Source organism: Leucoraja erinacea, chromosome 18, assembly GCF_028641065.1.
Source record: "Leucoraja erinacea ecotype New England chromosome 18, Leri_hhj_1, whole genome shotgun sequence".
Taxonomy (NCBI): Eukaryota; Metazoa; Chordata; class Chondrichthyes; order Rajiformes; family Rajidae; genus Leucoraja; species Leucoraja erinaceus.
This window is the reverse complement of record NC_073394.1, coordinates 20155579-20177630: the sequence shown is the minus strand read 5'-3', so window position 1 is coordinate 20177630 and position 22052 is coordinate 20155579. Positions and strand designations below refer to the sequence as shown.

Here is a 22052-nt window from a genome sequence, read left to right as displayed (position 1 = left end):
CCTCATCTATTGCGTCCGCTGCTCTAGATGTCAGCAGATCTATATCGGTGAGACCAAGCGGAGGTTGGGCGATCGTTTCGCCGAACACCTCCGCTCGGTCCGCAATAACCAAGCTGACCTCCCGGTGGCTCAGCACTTCAACTCCCCCTCCCACTCCGCCTCCGACCTCTCTGTCCTGGGTCTCCTCCATGGCCACAGCGAGCAGCACCGGAAATTGGAGGAACAGCACCTCATATTCCGTTTGGGGAGTCTGCACCCCGGGGGCATGAACATCGAATTCTCCCAATTTTGTTAGTCCTTGCTGTCTCCTCCCCTTCCTCAGCTCCCCTGCTGTCTCCTCCCATCCCCCAGCCTTCTGGCTACTCCTCCTTTTCCCTTTCTTGTCCCCACCCACCCCCGCCCCCGATCAGTCTGAAGAAGGGTTTCGGCCCGAAACGTTGCCTATTTCCTTCGCTCCATAGATGCTGCTGCACCCGCTGAGTTTCTCCAGCTTTTTTTGTGTAACCTTCGATTCTCCAGCATCTGCAGTTCCCTCTTAAAGGCTGAGAATGCTCCGCCCCGGAGACTGAATAGTGGAGATGTGTGACGGCGCATGCGCTGCGTAACGCGCGGTGCGTGAGGGATAAAAGCGCGCGCGCCGTGGCCATTGCTCCTCTTACGTCACGGCCCAAGATGGTAGGTCTAGCCGGCTGCTCTGCGCCCTCCTCCGCGCACTGAATCCGCCGCCATCCTCCGCCCGGCGACACCATCCCGGGCTTTAACGTGTAGGCATCGATGCGGCGTCTCCTGCCCGTAAAGCGGGTGGTGATTTCGCTATGGGGTTGTATGTGATTTGGCGAAATTCACCTAGTTTTCGCCGGCCTATATTTGCGGCCTAGTGAGGAGAAGCTGAGCGCGGTGCGGCGATGCGCTGCTGACCGGCCGGCTTCCCGCTCCCTGGTTCTTGCAGAATTCACTGTTAGCCGGGCGATGCAGGTTGAAACAAAAATGCTGAAGTAACTCAGCGGGATAACTGGAGAGAAGGAATAGGTGACGTTTCAGGTCGAGACTCTTCAGGCTAGGAATCGGGGGAGGAAGACTAGAGGTATAAAAAAGTGTAGGACTCGAGTGCCTGAGCTAGAGGAGAACATTGGGGTTGAGTTGTGTACAAATTAACCCGTCAGGTTTGGCATCTGAGGTGGGATGCGGACTGACGGCGTTTCAGGTTTGTTTTGCAGAGTTCTACCAGCATTTTTTTAAAAAGTATGATTCTAGCATCTGCATTCTCTTGTGTGCAAATTCATCCAGTGCCTTAGGCAAGCTCTCATTCAAATGTGTTTATTGAGAGTTTTAATCTAGGTGAGAATAGAAGGAAGCAAAACATGAAAATGCCAATAATTATAGTGAGTTCATTAATGTCTGTTAATGTTCTCTCGTCGCCACTCTAGTTGGTGAAGGGATGATTCAGTTCCTGATAACAGCTGGGAAGAAACTGTCCCTGAATCTGGAGGTGTGTTTTGCCAGAGGGGAGAAGAGGGAGTGTGACTCATCCTTAATCCATGCCAAGGCAGCGTGAAGTGTAGATGGAGTCAATGGAAGGGAGGTTGGTTTGTATGATGGTCTGGGCTACGTCCACACCTGTCTGCACTTCCTCCAGTCAGACAGGAGCTACTCCCAAACCATGTTGTGATAAAATGTTTTCAATGGCGCATCTAGAAATTGGTGAGAGTTTATTCAACTGCAAAGTTAAAATAAAAGACTGCAAAAACTGGTTCAAAACAAGAAATTTTACAATAAAATATAGTAAACTCCATGGACATGATTTTTTTTATATTTGTGCATTAGTTAAAATAGTGTACATCACAGGACTGCAAACAATGTTGTTGGATTGTCAAAATGACCTGACATTTTAAACTTATTTTAGCCCACCAGATTTAGAAAAACCAGGAAGTTGAGAGGGCACGTTAGCCATGGTCATGGCCGTATTGGTGAGTCAAAAATGCAAAATTGTTTTTTTTTTGTGTGTTTTTTTAAACACTAGATGATTGATGTTCTTTGTGGTCTTTTCAGGCAAACACAGGAAGCATCCTGGGGGTCGAGGTAATGCTGGTGGAATGCATCACCACAGAATCAACTTTGATAAATAGTATGTTTTTGTACAAATAAGTGTTTCAATCCTTGAGTGTGATCACAGTGGGGGGTATCTCCAGTAAACTTTTTATAACGGACCCCTTTATACGGATTTCATTTAGAGCGGACGGATGTTCCAAAGTTGCCAGGTCACAAGATGCACCAGTGAACTCTTCGCGCATAGGGCGATCCCGTTAGCGAAGCTGATATTATCGTATAGTGTTTAAGAGGTTTTAGATGGGCTCATGGGAATGCGGGGGATAGAGGAATATGGATGTGTAGGAAGAAACTTCAGATGCTGATTTACCCTGAAGATAGACACAAAATGCTGGAGTAACTATGGGGACAGGCAGCAACTCGGGATAGAAGGAGTGGATGACATTTTGAGTCGAGACTTCTTCAGTCTAGTCCATAAAGTCCATTCCTTCTATCCAGAGACGCTGCCTGTCCTGCTGAGTTACTCCAGCTGTTTCTTTGTATAGAGGGATATGGATCTTGTACAGGCAGGTGAGTTCAGTTTTACTGCATCATGTTCGGCACAAACATTGTGGTGTACTGTGGTCCTGTGCTGGACTGTTCCGTGCAGCGGGGATGAAGATTCTTAATTTTCACCTGACTTTAAAAGTGTTAGTAGGTTTGATCAAACTAGTGGGGTTTTTTTAAGTATCATTTAAGGAATAACTCCTTAAATGATACTTTAAAAAAAATGCTTGTTTGATTTGGTTGAATTTTGTATGGAAAATGTATGGTTTATTAATGCTGACAAGATTTGATTTTACCACCCATTATTTTTCAGTCATCCTGGTTATTTCGGAAAAGTTGGTATGAGACATTTCCATTTAAAGAAGTGCCAGTTATTCTGTCCTACCATAAATCTGGATAAATTGTGGACACTGGTTAGTGAACAAACCAGATTAAACTATGCTAAAAAGCCTGAAGGACCAGCACCCGTTATTGATGTTGTACATGCAGTAAGTAGTGCCACATGTTGGTTTCAAATTTTTCCAATCATTTGCAGGTGAGGGTTTCTTGATTAGTACAGATGTCATACGTTATGAGAAGGCAGGATAATGGGTTTAAGAGGGAGGGATAGATCAGCCATGATTGACTTGATGGGCTGAATGGCCCAATTCTGCTCCTAACGTGATCTTATGATGGGACTTTTTTGAAACATAGAAGGCTGTGTGGTGACATTGTGAGGAATGGGTAAACTGAGCAGTCACATTTTCCCAGTGTATAGGGCATAGGCCTAGGGTGAGGGGAGAGAGATTTTAAAGGCGCATTGGGCAACTATTTCATGCTAAGGATAGTCTGTCTCTGGAATTGGCTGCCAGAGGAACATGTAGAAGTGGATACTGTGACTTGTAAATGGATTAGAAGGTTTTAGAGGGCAATGGACCAAATGCAGGCATATTGGGCTCGGCTGGTATGCGAACTTGGTCGGCATGGGCAATGTATGCCGAAGGGCCTATTTCAGTGCTGTTTGACTATGACAAGCTTTTTCTCTGGTTTGTATGGAAACTTTGTGTGTATTTTATGTAAAGCACTTTGGTGTTAATACGAGTTGACTTAAAACGTGCTATATAAATAAAAATTACTTACTTAAGCTATCCTGCTGGCCTCAAAAGTTGTTTCTTGTATATGGCTGTGCATAGGTCTGGTGATTGTAAGTTTGGGGGATCTGAAGTATGCTTGCCCTCACTTTGAACTGAGTGCCATCCACCTTCCATTTCTCTGCCACTATTCTTAGTCTTGCCATTAAGAAAATATTTATCATCCAAAGTATGCTATTGCACTTGATTGATTGTCATTCACATTTTTATCCTTTCATAATTTGTCTTCATTCGTGACCTAATGTGCTTCTTGATAACTTGATTCTTCAAACAATCATAGTGGCTTCCTGCTGCACTAGTTATTGTGACTGCCTCAGTTCCAGGGATCCTTGTAGAGTTTGCACATTCTCCCTTGGACTGGGAGAGTTTCTACCTAAAGCTCTTGTTCTTTCCACATCGTAAAGATGTGCTTACTTTAATTGGTTAGAGCAAGACAGATTTTGCTGCCTCTGTTTAGTGGCATTTGATTTTGCAATGTAAGGTGTAAATAGCACTAAAACAAATTAATGTGTATATGTAGGAAGGAGCTGATGCTGGTTTATACCAAAGATGGACACAAATTGCTAGAGTAACTCCGAGGGTAAGACAGCATCTCTGGAGAAAAATAATAGGTGCCATTTCGGGAGATCACATTGGCCAAGGCAGACTGGGCGTATGAAGTGTATGCACAGAAATTAAATGCTGTCTGACCAATCGGTGATCATGCAGAGCTAGTTTTCAATATGGAGCATGAAGCTTTGGTTAAATAACAGAATTAGTACTCAATTCTCAGGATTCGAGGCTAGAGTCACGCCCTTACATTTCCGTTGTTTTGGTGTGCTAGAGCTTTCGTAGAGTAATCACTGATATTATTCACTGGCTGTGACTTTTGTAGCCCAGTCAGCCACAAAATTAGTGACATCATCACTGCAAAATAGTGAATGGACCCCTTTTCTATCTGCGTCCGCCACCCCCGGCAGCACATTCGAGGCACTTGCCACACTATATAAACCTGCCCCATGCGTCTTTAAACTTTGCCCTCTCACCTTGAATCTGTGCCCCCTCGTATTTGCTATATTCATAGTTTGAAAAAGGTTCTGACTATTGTATCTGTGCCTCATTTTATATGCTTCTATTGGGTCTCCCCTCAACCTCTGGCCTTCTAGAGAAAATAAGCAGCCTGTCCAACCTCCTGTGGTAGATAATACCCTCTAATCCAGTCTTCATTCTGGTGAATCTCCTCTACATACCATAGCCTCCATAATCTTCCTGTATGGGGTGACCAGAATTGCACGCAATACTAATCGGGCAACAACAAGGTCCTTTTTGGACTGAATCCCATGTCCCTTTGTTCAAACTATTCAATACCTGTGTTGCCTGTTTGTATAGTTCTCTCCTGGAGATTTTGTGCTTTTCATCCTGTGCTATAACAAATAAAGTCCAAGCTTGCTCAACCTCTACCTATAGCTCAGGCCTTCTTTCCTGGCAACATCCTTGTAAATCTTTTCTTCACCCTTTTCAGCGTAATATTTTTCCATAACGGGGTGACCGAAACTGAGCACAATATGCCCTCGCCAAAGTCTCGTACCAGTGGCCAAGCCGTTTAGTTTAGATGCAGCACGGAAACAGGTTCTTCAACCTACTGAGTCCGTGCCAGCCAGTGGTCCCTGCACATTAACACTATCCTACACACGCATTAGGGACAATCTTTACACTTGTACTAAGCCAATTAACCTACAAACCTGTAGACCTTTAGAGTGTGGGAGGAAACCAAAGATCTCGGACCCATGTAGTCATGGGGAGAAAGTACAAACTCCGTACAGACAGCAGCCGTACTTGGGATTGAACCCAGGTCTCTGGCGCTGCAAGTGCAGTAAGGCAGCAGCTACTTGTGCCACTCTGCTGTTCTTTTAGGACCAGAAGCAACAATTTTATTAGCTTTAATGTGGATATGGATAAGGAAAGGGCTGATCCACACGGTAAATTTCTACATTGAGCGTGGCCAACTTTAATGGCATTAGATGGGAACTTACTAACGTTGATTGGAGTAGGTGGTTTGTAGGCAAAGGGATGTTTGGGAAGTAGGAAAAAAAAGTAGAAAATAGAGAAGACAGAAAAAGGGGGGGCTAGGTTATCAATAATTCTGTTCTTTACTGTTGGGACAGATATGGTCTCGGGAACCTGGGAATGTAATATGGTTGGTGGGGCTGGATGTACGAAGTAAATAAATTGAGATGCATGAAGTAGATACATCTCCTGGGTCTGATCAGATATCCAACACTGGAAAGCTAGAAGATAAATTGCAGAAGTCCTGGTTATATGAAATTCTGAATATATGGATTCTTGTTAGACGCAGGTAAGACAGGAGGGTGACTAATGTCCCTCTAAGAAGGGCTGCAAAGAAAAAACTGGGAACTGTCAGTCAGCCAGGCATCTGCAGACACAAGGAACTGTAGATGCTGGAAACATGCATTGACACAGTGCTGTAGTAACGTGGGACTTTCTACAATGTCACCTGTCCTCCAGAGATGCTAGTGGCTAGCGCAGTTACACAAGCCCAACCTTTGTGTTGGGAGGGTTACTGGAGAGGATCCTGACAGATAAGATATACATGCCTTTGGAAATGCTGGTTGGTTTGGGATAGTCAGCATGGTTGTGCGCATGGAAGACTGTCTAGTGATTTTTTTTTTTTTTAAGAAGTGGGGTGGCGCAGCGGTAGGGTTGCTGCCTTAGTGCCAGAGACGTGTTCGATCCCGACTACGGGTGCTGTCTGGCTGACGACACCACTGTTGTGGGACGTATCACTGATGGGGATGAGTCCGAGTATAGAAGAGAGATTGAGCAACTGTCCATGTGGTGCCAGCACAATAACCTGGCCCTCAACACCAGCAAACCCAAGGAACTGATTGTGGACTTTGGAAGGAGTAGGATGGGGACCCAGTCCCGTTTATATCAAAGGGTCAATTGTTGAATGGCTCAAGAGCTTCAAATTCCTGGGCATGCACATCTCTGAAGATCTTAGGTACACAAAAAAGCTGGAGAAACTCAGCGGGTGCAGCAGCATCTATGGAGCGAAGGAAATGGGCAACGTTTCGGGCCGAAACCCTTCTTCAGACTTCTCTGAAGATCTTTCCTGGTCCGAGAACACTGATGCAATTATCAAGAAAGCACATCGGCGCCTCTACTTCCTGAGAAGATTACGGAGAGTCGATTTGTCAAGGGGGACTCTCTAACTTCTACAGGTGCACAGTAGAGAGCATGCTGACCGGTTGCATCGTGTCTTGGTTTGGCAACTTGAGCGCCCTGGAGAGGAAGAGAGTACAAAAAGTAGTAAACACTGCCCAGTCCATCATCGGCTCTGAACTTCCTTCCATCGAGGGGATTTATCGAAGCCGCTGCCTCAAAGGCTGGCAGTATCATCAAAGACCCACACCATCCTGGCCACACACTCATCTCCCTGCTACCTTCAGGTAGAAGGTACAGGAGCCTGAAGACTGCAACGACCAGGTTCAGGAATAGCTACTTCCCCACAGCCATCAGGCTATTAAACCTGGCTCGGCCAAAACTCTGAACATTAATAACCCATTATTTGTTGTTTGCACTTTATCAGTTTATTTATTCATGTGTTTTGTAGTCAATGCCTATTATGTTCTGTGTGCTGAAGCAATGCAATAATTTCATTGTCCTATCAGGGACACACGACAATAAACTTGAACTTGTCTTACGAAGTTTGTATGTTCATCCCGTGATTGGGGTTTCTCCGAGATTTTTGTTTTCCTCCTACACTCCAAAGACGTACAGGTTTATGTGTTATTGTGTGGGGATTGCTGGTCGGTGTGGACTTGGTAGGCTAAGTAGCCAAGAAGGTTGACAAAATGCTGAAGTAACTCAGCGGGACAATCAACATCTCTGGAGAGAAGGAATGGGTAATGTTTCGAGTTGAGACCCTCTTCAGACTGATGTCAGGGGAGTGGGTGGGATAGAGATAGAATGTAGTTAGTGACAATAAGACTGGTGGGACAACTGGGAAGGGGGAGGGGATGGAGAGAGAGCGAAAGCAAATGGTATTTGAGGTTGGAGAAGTCAATGTTCACACCTTTGGGGTGTAAGCTATCCAAGCGAAATATGAGGTGCTGTTCCTCCAATTTGCACTTGGCCTCACTCTGATAATGGAGGAGGCCCAGGTCCAAAAGGACAGATTGGGAATGGGAGGGGGAATTAGTGCTGAGCAATCAGGGAGGTTGATCAGAGAAGAGTCATAGACATCGCAATGTGGACCTCCAAACATTATGGTTCCACATTGTAGGCTGCTCTGGAAGGTTAGGTTCCATGGGATCCAGTGAGCTAGCTAGCTGGATACAGAATTTGCTTCATGGTAGAAAGCAAAGGGTGGTGGTGGAAGGTTGTTTTTCCTCATTGGAGGCCTATGGGCATTGATATGTTTGGGATTTGTGCTAAGTCTATTGCTGTTTTTCATCAATATCAATGATTTAGATGAAAATGTACAAGGCAAAAATAGTCAGTTCACAGATGACACAAAAATGGGTGGTATAGACATTGAAGGTTATTATCAAGAATGACAGTGGAGCAAGAAGTCTGAGGAATGGCTAATGGAGGTTATTTGTGTAAGTTGTATTACATTTTGGGAAGTCTCAGTAGGGCAGAACCTTCACAGTTAAACCATTGGGGCCTGGGTAGTATTGTAGAACAGAGGAATCTAAAATATAAGTACCTAGTTTCCTGAAAGTGGCATCACTGGTAGATGGGATAGTGAAGAAAGCTTTTGGCATGTTACAGTTGAGGGCTTGAGCTATGGGTTGAGTTTGGGCAGTCTGACTTTATTCCTGACACGGGTGGCTGAAGTGTGATATTGTAGAGGTGGCTAAAACCATGAGGGGAATAGGTAGGATGAATGTCCCCGTGTCGTCGTCATTCCCCCCCCCCCCCCCCCCCCCCCCCCCCCCCCCCCGGCAGCAGAATAAAAAATAGAGAGCCTAGGATTAAGGGGATAGGGAGAAAATATAATTGGAACCTGGTGGGGTTTTTTTTTTAAGTGGTGGCTGTATGGAATGAGCTGTCAGAGGAAGTAGCAGGTACAATTTTTAAAATACATTTAGACAGGCACATGGATGGTACTGGTTTAGAGGGACATGGGTGAATGTGAACTAACTAACTTTGATGGGGCATCATGGTCAGCATGAGTAAGTTGGACCAAAAGGGTCTCTTTTGGTCATGTTGACCATGTGCCAGATATGGATGCTAAATTAAACTATCCTCTTCAGTCTACGTATGAAACATTCTCTGCATATTTGTGTGCCTGTTTAAAAGTCTCAGATGCCACTTTTGCATCTGGTTCCATTGTTCTGCTGTGTGTCTCTTAACAGTGCCCTATCTATACCCATCATTTTATAAACTTTTTTTCGGATCCCTTCTATGCCCCACAGTGGACCAAGTTTGTCCAATCTCTCTTTATACTAATCCAGACAGCATCCTGATATCCACTGCATCCTCTCCAAGACTTCTATATCCTATATCTACTTGTAGTCTTGCTGCATGAAAACAGGCTCTCGTCCAACTTTCCCATACCAACCAAGATGCTCCATTCAAACTTGTACCATTTGCCTGCAGTTGGCCCATATCCCTTTTTTTGCTATACATTTACATGTCAGTGTCTTTTAAATGTTATACCTGCCTCATCTACTTACCATGGCGGCTTGTTTCAAATACCCATCCTCTGTGGAAGAAGGTACCACTCGGATTCCTATTATAGCTTTCCCCTCTCGCCTCTATGCCTGCTGGGTCTTGATTTCTCTTTAAAATGCATCCTTGGACTGTCAATAACACATTTTAATTTTTTTTTCAGGGATACTATAAAGTTTTGGGTAAAGGAAGACTTCCAAAACAGCCTGTGATTGTCAAGGCAAAGTTCTTCAGCAGGAAAGCTGAAGAGAAAATCAAGGGAGTTGGAGGAGCCTGTGTGTTAATGGCGTAACGTTTAACTGTGTAAGAATAAATAAAAAAAACTCACTTTTAACTGGTCGCTAACGTTTTCATTTTTTTAAATTGTTATAGATGGTGGAAGAAATTGTTCCTTCCCTTAGTCACCAAATTTATTTTTCTAAAAAATTTACTTTTTATGTAAGCCAGAGACATTAAATCACTAAAGTGGAACAGAGTTTTTACCTGGTGTTGAAGATTATTACGTTTGCAAATTTAAATGGAGATTAGCAGTCGATTAGTTTGGTCCCTTGATCTCGGCTGACTTCACTTTATTGATTTTGTACATTGCTGTATATTTTAATACATGGGTCAAAGGGAAACTAATTTTAGAAAGGAACAAAATTTATACTTAAGGAAAATTAGCTGTCAAGAGCAGGAAGGAAAGTATATAGCTGGCAAGTTTTTTTTAATTGGACAAACTGAGTCATAGCTCAGATGTCATGAGCCAATGGGCCTGCTCCTGTGCTGCACTATATTCTGACCAATACTTTGGTGTATGGCTTGCCTCTGGGTTTGATTGTAAATCAGGGAATGATTTGAATATGCAGAGATCAATATTGTCCAAGTGAAAATGTATTTTATTTGACTAGAGAAAATAGAATGTCCCTTCCATCTACCATGCTGACCATCAAACACCCATTTCTGCTCATTTACATAAATTACATTTTATAATTCTACCCACACCATCTCGTCTCCCAAATTATTTTTCTGGGATTAAGAGATCTTGGGGTCCATAACTCCCTGAAAATAGTAACTCAATTAGATAATTGTAAATTAGCCTCTTTATTGGCTAGGGCAATGAGTACATGTCAGGAAGTTACTGAAGAAGGGTCTTGACCCAAAATGTCACCCATTCCTTCTCTCCAGAGATGTTGCTGTCCCGCTGAGTTACTGCAACATTTTGTGTCTACCTTCGGGAAGTTATAATGCAGCCTCATAAGACTTTGGAGCACTGCATGCAGTTCTGATTGTCCCAATTTAGAGAGGATGTTGAGGCTTTGGAAAGGCATCCAGGAAGATACCACAATGATGCTTTGGCTAGAGGGTATTGGTTACATGGAGAAATTGGACAGACTTTCATTGGTTTCTCTGGAATGCCAGAAGCTACATAAGAGACCTGATAGAAGTATATTAAATTGAGAGGCAGAGGTAGGGTGGACTGTCAGAACCATTTCCCAGAATGGAAATATCAAATACTACAGGATTCGAGGTGAGAGGGGCAAAGTACAAAGATGTATAGCGCAAGCTTTTTACATAGTGGTGAATGCCTGGATTGCCCTGCTGGGATGGTAGTATGATGGCATTCAAGAGACTTGGTTAGGCATATTACAGCAGGATCTTGATCAAGTGGGCTGAGGAACAGCAAGTGGAGTTCAATGCAGATAAGTGTGAGGTGTTGCATTTGGGGAAGTCAAACCAGAGCATAACCTTTGCAGTGAATGGCAGGATTCTGAGGAGTGGTAGAGCAGAGGGATCTCAGAGTACAGGTCACATGAATCCTTGAAAGTGGTATTGCAGGTAGATAGGGTGGTCAATAAGGTTTTTCAGTACATTGGACTTCATCAGTCAGGGTATTGAATGTAGAAGTTGTGATGTTATGTTACAGTTGTACAAGATGTTAGTGTGGTCTGCATTGGCTGTATTGTGTTCAGGTTCGGTCACCATGCCAAAGGAAAGATGTTAAGCTGGAAAGAGTGCAGAGAAGATTTAGGAGCACGTTGCCAGAACTTGATGGTCCAAATTGTAGCGAGGTAGAGCATGCTAGGACTTTATTCCTTGGAGCATGAGCAGAGGGTGATCTTATAAAAGTGTGTGTATATAGCGGGCCAGGATGCGCCTGGCAACCAGGCCCGACTCGCCTGCCGCAGACTGACCTTGGAGGACTTGCCCGGTAGCCCTGGCTCACCTGTCATGATCTCTTAAGCAGGACCAGAAACCTACCCAAAGGCTTGCGATAGACGGGTCCTTGTCTGAAGGCGTGTGGTCAGCAGCATTGGGAACCTTTCTTAGAGCTGCCAAGTTTTCTGAGAGCATTTCAGTATTCTAGTACAGGTACCTGAAAATCAGTATTATGCTGAGGAAATCGGTATTTTTACGCAGTGCCATTTTGCTCTCCCTCCTTCCTCTTTCCCTCCCTCCCTCTCCTTTCACTCCCTCCCTCTCTCCCTCCCCAAACAGTCTGGCCATAGCGCTATGTGTAAAGGCAATAGCGCTCCAGCTGGTAGCACTATAATTAGAACCCATAGTGCTGTTCGTTTAAATTCCCACACGCTAAACTGACAGCGCTATTTAAACCTGGAGCAGGACAGGCAGATCAAATTTACAAAAATAATCATCCAGATCTTGAAATTAAAAATACTAATAGGTTTAATCTGCTATAGTTTGTAGAGTTACAGTATGACTTTTTATATCCGTGCTTTTTAAGCAGCAAGATGAACCAGGAAGTCGGGCCAATTAAAAATAAATAAATAAAATCCGTGCATCTGTATTCTTATTGCATTTCCGTACAAAATACAGGAATCCGTACTTCTTGGCAGCTCTGCTTCCTGAGGGCTTGGCAGACAGCATAACTGGGAGGGAGCTGGAAAAGAAGGATTTGAGAATCTGGGTAATGCTTCCAGCACCTATAGGTATGCTGCAAGATGTGTCCCGGGACAAAAAGATGGCAAGGAGGGGAGAGGGACATGCGTTGGTGTGAACTGCTGTACTCCAAGCGTGTGGGTGGGCCAGACTTTGAATAATGACAGCGCCTGCATGTGTAATATATTCAAAATGTATTTCACTGTAGGGGGAGATCGAAAAGATGTACAGTGCTCTCCATAATGTTTGGGACAAAGACCCATCATCTAGTTACAGGTGGTTAAAGTGCACATCGTCAGATTTTAATAAAGGCCATTTTTATACATTTTGGTTTCACCATGTAGAAATTACAGCAGTGTTTATATATAGCTTCCCCCATCTTAGGGCACCATAATGTTTGGGACACGGCAATTTCATGTAAATGAAAGTAGTCATGTTTAGTACTTTGGTGCATATCCTTCGCGTGCACTGACTGAAGTCTGCGATTCATGGACATCACCAGATACTGGGTGTCTTCTCTGGTGATGCTCTGCCAGGCCTGTATTGCAGCCATCTTTAGCTTATACTTGTTTTGGAGGCTAGTCCCCTTCAGTTTTCTCTTCAGCGTATAAAATGCATGCTTTTCAGCTCAGGGTTCAGCTCGGGTGATTGACTTGGCCACTCAAGGATTGACCATTTTTAAGCTTTGGAAAAACTCCTTTGTTGCTTTAGCAGTATGTTTGGGATCATTCACTTGCTGTAGAATGAACCGCCGGCCAATGAGTTTTGAGGCATTTATTTGAACTTGAGCAGATAGGATGTGTATACACTTCAGTATTCATTATGCTACTACCATCAGCAGTTGTATCATCAATGAAGATCAGTGATCCAGGTCCTTCAGTAGCCACACATGCCCAGGCCATTTCACAGATGTTGTGGTATGCTTTGAATCTTGGGCAGTTACTTCTCTCCTCCATACTATGCTCTTGCCATCACTCTGATATGTTAATCTTCACCTTATGTGTCCACAAGACCTTTTTCCAGAACTGTGGTTGCTCTTTTAAGTACTTGGCAAATCCTGGCCATCCTATTTTTGCGGCTAACCAGTGGTTTGCATCTTGCCGTGTAGCCTCTGTATTTCTGTTCATGAAGTCTTCTGCGGACAGTGGTCATTGACAAATCCACATCTGACTCCTGAAGAGTATTTCTGATCTATCGGGCACATGTTTGGGGATTTTATTTTAATTATAGAAATAATTCTATCATCAGCTGTGGAGGTCTTCCTTGCCCTGCCAGTCCCTTTGCGATTAGTAACCTCACCAGGGCTCTCTTTCTTCTTAATGAAGTTCTAAACAGTTGATTTTGGTAAGTCTAATGTTTGGCTGATGTAACAGTTTTATTCTTGTTTCTCAGTCTCGTAATGGCTTCTTTGGCACAACTCTGGTCCTCCTGTTGATAAACGGCAATAAAAGAGTAGGTGGGGGGGGGGGGGGAGAGATGTGTAATTTCTACATATTGAAACCAAATGTATAACATTGGCCTTTAATAAATCTGATAATGTGCACTTTAGCCACATGTGATTTTTTTTTTTCTCTATTATAAATCGTAAATTGTGGAGTGCAGAGGCAAATAAATAAATTATGGCTCTTTGTCCCAAACATGCAGGGCACTCTGTTAGGCTCATTTTTGTCATTTGCTAACAGATTACAAAGAACAGGTCTCCCGGCAATATTCATTGGCAGAACACAATTTATCACAAACCTTGAATCACTACCTTCCATCTTCGGAGGCTCGGCTGCGGGGCCCAGTGGACGACAACGTCGGGAGCTCGCAGGTCACAAGTTGGTGACCTGTTCTCCGGAGCTCCCGCAACAGCTTCGTCCGCTGGACTGGAGGGTGGCAGCTCGGATTCAGTCGTTGGATTTACTTACCATCACCTGGCGGGGTCACAACATCGGAAGCCTGGATCGACTCAACGAAGAGGGAGAACAAGGAGGGAAGAGACAAGGACTTTAAGACTTTTGCCTTCCATCACAGTGAGGAGGGCCTGGTAGGCTCACTGTGGTGGATGTTAAATCTGTGTTTATTGTGTGTTGTTATTTTATTCTATGTTATGACTGCAAGGCACAAAATTTCATTCGGACTGAAAAGTCTGAATGACAATAAAGGATACTTGATACTTCTATGACTTTTGAATTCAACTTAACAGCTTACTGTGGATCCTGTGTGACTTAATCTTATTGACCAGTCTACCAAAGGAGGGGCTTTCTCAAATTCCTAACTAAAGTTCATGTAGATAACATTCACAGCCCCACCCTCACCATCTCAAAAAATAAAATTAATCAAATGTGTGAGGCAGGACATCCACCGCACAAAGCTGTGCTTACTATCTAATATCCCAAGAATCTTCTCCAATAATTCCCCCATCACTCAAATGAGGCTTACTGCCCTATAATTTACTGGATTATCCCTGTTGCCCTTTTTAAACAAAAGACCAACACTGTCTATTCTGCAGTCTTCTTGGACCTAACTTTTTGATAAATAGAATACAAAGATCTCTGTTGTGGTCCTCACAATCTCCTCCATTGCCTCCCACAGTATTCTACAATAGATTCCATTAGGCCTGGGGACTTAATCCTACTTAATTTTTTACAGGACACCCAACACCACCCCCATAATATTTACATGCCCTAGAAAACAACTATAATGCCAAGGCCTTAGATGGGGTGGAATTTTGCAAGTAGGTTCAGAGAAGTTCTTTCGGGTAATATACAGAGGATTCAACAAGGGAGAGGGCAAAGCTTGACCTACTATTAGGGTATTGGACAGGGCAAGTGACTTAAGTGTCAATGTGCAAGCACTTTGGGACCAGCAATGACAGTTTTATTAGCTTTAAGATAGTTATGGATCAGGACAGCGCTGATCTAAGTTCTAAATTGAGGCAAGGTCAACTTTGATGGTATTGGACAGGAACTTACAAGAGTTTATTAGAGTAGGTTGTGGGCAAAGGGACATTTAGAAAAGGATGCGTGGGTAGAGTGAATGGCAAGGCAGGTAGGAGTAAGGAACACGACAACAGGAGAAACCGAGGCTCTTGGGAAGAAGGAGGTATGGGTCGGGTATAAGCAGATGGGATCAAAATTATCCTTGGAGGAGTCAGTGGTTTGAAGAGTTTAGTTTATTATCACATGTACTGAGGTACAGTGAAAAGCTTTTGTTTGTGTGCTATCAGTCAAAGAAAAGACTATACATGAATACATGGGTGTTTAAGGTAAAGGAACGCTTAGGAGGTAGTGACTATAATATATAAAATAGCGGAGAAGATGAAATCAGATGTGTTGGTATTACTGTAGAGTAAAGGTGACTGTAGAGTAAATGGCTCTGTAGAGGCATGAGGAAGGAGTTGGCTAAAGTTGATTGGAAAGGGACCCTAGCACGAATGATGGTGGAGCAGCAATGGCTGACAAGGAAAGTCAAACACAGCATAAAACTAAGAGGGAAGGGATACAATACTGCAAAGATTAATGGGAAGCTGGAGCCTTGGGGATTGGTGCTGGACTCTGCTGTTTGTGGTTTAGATTAACGATTTGGATGAGAATGGACAAAGCATGATTAGTAAACTTGCAGATGACACTAAAGTTGGTGGTATTGTAGATAGTGAAGATGGTTATCAAAAATTCTGTCAGTTGGGCAAGTGTGCTGAGAATGGTTAATGAAGTTTAATGCAGATAAGTGCGATATGTTGCATTTTGGGATGTCAAGCCAGTGCAGGACCTTCTCAGTGAATGTCAGGGCCCTAGAGAGTGTTGTAGAGCAGAGGGATCTAGGAGTGCAGGTACACGATTCCCTGAAAGTGATGTCACAGGTAGATAGGATAGTTGCAGCAAAGGGTCTATTTTGGTCAGGAAGGACTGCCAAATATGGATGCCAAATTAAATTAATCTGCTAGAGGAGGTCACTGTGGCAGGTACAATAACAACATTTAAAATACATTTGGACAGGTACATGGATGGAAAAAGTTTAGAGGGATATGGGTCAAACACAAGCAGGTGGACTGGCCTAGATGGGGCATCTTGGTCGACAAGTTGATCTAAAGGGCGTGTTCCATGCTGTGATACTCTATGACTTCCAGTCTCTCTTCATTATGCATTCGACCTTTGATTACTGGCATGCACGATGTAATACTCCCCAACATTATATGCCATTTGCCTGTGTTTTTGCATTCACTCAATCAATCTATATCCTATTGCAGAATCACAGGATCCTTTTCACATCATTGGCAAATGTGGAAACCTTTGTTAGTGTTACTTCCTCTAGGGCATTAAATAGTGGTCAATAATTATTCCTGTGGTATTCCACTAATTAAGTCCTTCCTTCCATTATGAAAATGATCCACTTATTCAAACTCTGTTTTCTACGAGTCAGGCAGTATCAATCCAGTCCAATACTCTTCCTTCAATGCCATGGGCTTCTAATTTACCTTTCAGACCCATGTCACATGCCCTTTGGAAATATAAATGCATGACATCTCTGCTTCCTTTATCAATTCTCACATTTATATCTTCAAAAAATTGAAGTAAATTCATCAAACATGATTTGCCTTTTAAAAAATAATGTCAATTACGTTTAATTATGATTAGCTTTCCTAAATGATTAAGTTTTTCCTCTTTGATTACTGACTCTTACATCTCAGTAATACAGGTCCACCACCGATTTTGCAGCAACTGGAGGTCCGGCACCTTTTCAAAGGAACAAAATGACAAGAGTACGCTTGAAATATCCCCCTGAAGTCCCCCCCAAAATATGGCGCCTAGGTCAGGTGATGCTGCCGGTCTTGATCTCATCGGGACTACCGAGGAGATCGTTGGGTCGAATTTACCCCCTGTGACTGTGTTCTGGAACTCCAGACCGGCCAGAGTTGGCAGGTCTGTTCCCATTTCCGACTTCAATGACTGAATTTGTATTTCGGGCCCCCGAGGCTGTGACCTCTGTTGGTCTGGCAAAGTGGATAATCCAGCAAGGCTCTGGAACCAAGTGTGCCGGAATATTGATGGTGGACCTGCAATAACTGCTAAGTTATTTGACCTGTGAAATTCCCTGACTTCTGCCTTTCTCCTGTTTTGAACAAACATCTATTTAATGGAAAACACAAAAACTAAAATGAAACAAGGAAGAGAAAATTGTATAAAAGTTTATAAAGGAAGCACTTACATTTTATATATGACCTTTACAGACTTGGTTAGTTCATTTCAACTAATAAAGTACTTCTGAAGTGCAATCATTATTGTAGGCTGGCAGATGATGTTCTCCTGGCAATGTGGCATGACCTTGTATCCTATATTGTTGGTCTGAATGATTATTTGTCAGAACATTGGAGCTAATGCCCATCCTCGTGGAGATTGTATTATGGGAACTTGAGGTTCTTCCTTAGAGAGAAAATAATGGCCTAAGTTTATTGTGTCATCTCAAAGAGACTCTCAATAGTGCATTAAACAAGGGCTTAGATTTTTCTGCTTCAGTTTCTCGAGTGGGAATACAACCTACAACATTCTGACTCTGAAGTTGTAGAGCTATCAATACATTGGGCTCACAAGAGAGTGCACATACTGGCATCTTTCGTAATAAATGTTAGAGATAGGATACAAACTGGAACAGCACCTCATATTCTGCTTGGGTAAGCTATAAACCAGTGGGGCTGAACGTTGAATTCTCCAATTTCACATAACCCACCCCCTTCTCATCTATCCAGTCCCAACACCCACTTTCCTTTCACGCTCCCTGCCCCTGTTAACCAGTTACATGCCCCTCCTCCACCACTCATCTCTCACTCCACTCTACTGCGAGTCTCCCATTTTACTTAACCCTCATCATTCCTTACAACCCATTATTCCTTCAACTGGTCCTATAGTTAATTCTCCATATTCTTTCCTCACATTCTGCACCATTTTGGCGTCTCCATTTATCATCTCCAATCTTGGCTTCAATTCTCTCCCCGACCTGACATCTGCCAATCAACCCCTCACCTGTATCTCTCCAATAAACATGCTCTGCCTTGCTCCCCACCCCTTTCTCCAAAACATCGTCAGTCCATTTCCCATCACAGATGCTGCCTGACCACTGAGTTTCTCCAGCTATCAATACATTTATTTTATAGGATGTAGACATCATTGGCCAGACCAACATTTATGTCAATCCCTAAATTCTTTTGATAAGTTTTGGGTGAGCTACATTCCTGAACCTTTGAGGCCTGTTGTGGTGAAGTTAATTCCATAATGTTATTGGGATAGTGGGTTCCAGAGTTTAGAACCAGTGAAATTGAGGAACTGTGAAATATTTCCAAGTCAGGATTGTGTGCAAGTTGAGATGGTTTCTCCTTGTACTCTTTCCCTTTGTCCTGCTAAATGGTAGTGCCTACATGCTTGAGATAAGAATTCAAGTCGCTGCAGTGCATCTTAGAGAGGTGTATAAAATCATGAGAGGATATTGGGTAGAGTGACTTGCCCAGAGTAGGGGAATCGACAACCATAGGACATAGGTTTAAGGTGAAGGGGGAAAGATTTTAATACGAATTTGAGGGGCAACCTTTTCACACAAAGAGTGGTGGGAGTATGGAACGAACTGCCAGAGGTGGTAGTTGAGGCAGGGACTGTTGCAACATTTCAGAAACAATTAGATAGGACAGGTTTAGAAGGATATTGGCCAAACGCAGGCAGGTGGGACTAATGTCGATGGGACGTTGATCTGTATGGGCTAGTTGGAACAAAAGGCCTGTTTCCATGCTGTATGACTGACTATTTTGTAGATGGCACCTATGGCACGCATAATGAGCCAATGATGGGGAGAAGTGAGTATTTATCACGGTGCCAATCCAATGAGTTTCTTTAACCTGCAAGGTGTCACATCTCTTGTAGATGAAATTTGCTTCATGGGTTTAATGGATAGTATTTCATAGCCTTGCATACATTGGGAGGTATTGAGCTAGGAAATGACTAGCAAGAAGAGGTTCAGTGGGATAACTGCGAACTAAGATGGTCACAGTGACACAGTTGGTAGAGCTGCTGCCTTACAGTGCCAGAGACCCGAGTCCGATTCTGATCTTGAGTGCTGTGTGTGTGGAGTTTGCACTTTCTCATTGTGATCGTGTGGGTTTCCTCCAACATTACAAATAGATGTAGATTTGTATGTTATTTGGCCTCTGTAAAATTGCTCCTAATAAATAAGGAGTGGCTGTGAATAGGGGATAGCATATAACTAGTGTGAATAGGTGTGCGATGGTCAGCGTGGGCTGAAGGGCCTACTTCCATGCTGCATCTCTAAGCTCTGAACTAAAACTGAACTGTTCCCATGCTGTACGACTCTTTGACTCTGTATTTCACAAGTACATTATGGGATAAAGAGTAATTAGAGAGAGAATAAAGCCCCTCAGAAACTAATGCGGTCATCTATGTAAGGTACTACACGAGATGAGTATTTCTCCTTTGTGTTTACTGTGAAGAAAGCATAAAATGTGGGGATAGTTAATGAAGATGTCTTGAGGAGAGTCCATATTATTGTCGAAGAGCTGCATCCTAAGGCGTTTGACAGCTTGCATCCAAATGATATTGCCAGGACTTGAGGGCTAGTGCTGTAAGGAGAGATTGGGCAAGCTAAGACTTTATTCCTTCGAGTGTATGCGACAAAGGGGTGATCTTATAGAGGTGCATCAGGGGAATTGATACGGTGAATGCACAGAGTTTTTGTACCCAAGGTCGTGGAATCAACAACCACAATACAAATGTTTAAGGTGAGAAGGGTAAGAATAGGAACCCAAGGAGCAACTTTTTCACTTGGAAGGAGGTGGTTATCTGGAATGAGCTACCACACGGGGTAGTGGTGGCAGGTACAGTAACAATATTTAAAAGGCACTTGGACTGGTTCAGGGATAGGAAAGGTTTTATTTGAAACAGACCAAACACAGGCAAATGGAAGTAGCTTAGAAGGAGCATCTAAGTTGTCATGAAGGAATTGGACCAACAGACTTGTTTCTGTTTTGTATGACTCTATGACACTCCAAAGCAACCCAATTTGGTCAAAGATTAGATTTGAGCAAGAAATGCTGGTATTCTCATTAATGTCCACAGCTTATAAAGGAAGACTATTACCTCATTTGGGAATGCTGAGAGGGTGAGCTTATCTGACATGTCTTGATCCCAACACCACATATACAATACCTTCAAAAAGATTCCGCAATTTAGGTCATATTTCTAACTGACAAACAATTGCTAAGAAAACTAATAATTTTCTTTTTTTTGAAAACCGATACGTAGAAATACTGCAAGGCTTACCCAGTCATGCTTGATGAGAATGGCAGAATAGTAAAGGCCTCTGCATCTTTCTCATTACACTCAGCTACAGCAGTGCTTAACATAATGGAAAACAGTTGGTGATTCATTCACCTGCCTCTTTCTATGGCAGCATGAATTTTCAAGCAAGATTAAAACATGTACCAAGTATTTTCAGTGTAACTTTATCACATTTTGTTTCCAAAATGCAGAAAAGAGAGCCAAAATGGATACAATCTCAACTCCACAACTACAGCAAGAGAAAAGACGATAGTTCATTGTTTTTCATGGCGTTCAGCGACAAAATATTTCCAAGTTGATAGAATCGTACATTCTCTCCATAATCACACCAGAAAAATAATCAAATTGTAAATCATATGAAGAAAGTTTCCCACCCCATCCCCAGCATGCGCTGCATCTTTTGCACATGCTCAGTTAGACCATTCATCCTTCAAGTCATAAGTCACTCTGGCATCACAACAATCTGTCGCAGTCAACTAGTTACAGATATTCAGTATAATGACTGCTGAACCCAGACAATAAAATACTAATAAAAATACAGTAAATATATTTACAATATATAATCAAATCCCTATGAAAGATGAGCATGGCTAAATGTACTTGTTCCACTTCGGATCATCCTCTGATCTTGTCATAGTTCAGTCTTTGAAATTTCGCGAAGATGGTAAAGACAGAATTGATTTTTCCCCCAAAAATAAACGAGTCAGCGAATGAGTCTGTTGTGCAATGGTCAGTGGTCCTTGTAACATGAACGTAGTACAAATGCAACTAACTCTTCTTGTGAAGGAATTTCATTTTATTTCCTGCAAGACACATTAAGTTTCATTAGTAATGTAAATCAGGAAACAAAACAATTTATTTCGAGATTTTAAAAAAATGATTTGCAGAGTTTTACCGAGAACAGCAAATTTTACAAGTTGATGTCATTGTTTGTTCTTCTCTCAACTGATGTCAAGAGCAGGTGACTGGTCTGTTTCCGTTCCCAGTTTTCCTTGTAAACATTTCATGGGAGCACAGGAGGTTGGGATGCGTTTCTGATATCCCTTCCCGCTCCGTCTAATTTCTAGCTGGTGCTCAAATTCTGAATATCCTCATAGACTCATGCAACACAGGAGGCCATTCATCACTTCATGCCTCTTGAAAACTGCCAGCCAATCAGTTGCATTCTCTTATCGCCATAACCTTGCACATATTTTTTCCTCAAGTATTTATCCAGATCCTCTCAAGAAATGATTACTGGGTACATTTGAGCCGACTGGTTAATGATTCCTAAAGCAACCACCAGGGGTCAACTGGTTGTAAGTAGTAGGGACAAGCTGAACGATAGACAGTAGCACATTTCACTCCACTGTTGCTGTGTTCCCGATTGTGTATTAGAATGAGAAATCCTGCTCTGCTTTCCTACTCCAACCAAATCTGGTGTAGGTTCCGAATCCACAATCATTTCGAA

At 42.9% G+C, this 22052-nt stretch overlaps 2 protein-coding genes and 1 non-coding gene across 7 annotated transcripts in view; 2 read left to right on the top strand and 1 right to left on the bottom strand.

Annotated features, from left to right (window-relative positions):
* The first annotated feature begins 585 nt into the window (after window positions 1-585).
* rpl27a (ribosomal protein L27a) lies at window positions 586-9740 on the top strand. Its single transcript, XM_055649512.1, has 5 exons — window positions 586-675; window positions 1904-1967; window positions 2050-2125; window positions 2906-3080; window positions 9565-9740. Exons 1-5 carry the CDS (start codon window positions 673-675, stop codon window positions 9691-9693), a joined length of 447 nt encoding a protein of 148 aa, XP_055505487.1. The 5' UTR covers window positions 586-672; the 3' UTR covers window positions 9694-9740.
* On the top strand, window positions 4497-4625 carry LOC129706025 (small nucleolar RNA SNORA3/SNORA45 family). Its single transcript, XR_008724997.1, has one exon. It is a non-coding gene; the product is annotated as a small nucleolar RNA SNORA3/SNORA45 family (small nucleolar RNA).
* Window positions 9741-17440: 7700 nt separating the features above from the next.
* The window catches only part of dennd2b (DENN domain containing 2B), a 217664-nt gene continuing 213052 nt past the window's right edge, over window positions 17441-22052 (bottom strand). For all 5 annotated transcript variants that reach the window (XM_055649504.1, XM_055649503.1, XM_055649502.1 and 2 more), the window contains one exon: window positions 17441-21405. In XM_055649504.1, the coding sequence (XP_055505479.1) occupies window positions 21371-21405 (35 nt within the window). In that variant the 3' untranslated portion in view covers window positions 17441-21370. The remainder of the gene's footprint in view (window positions 21406-22052) is intronic.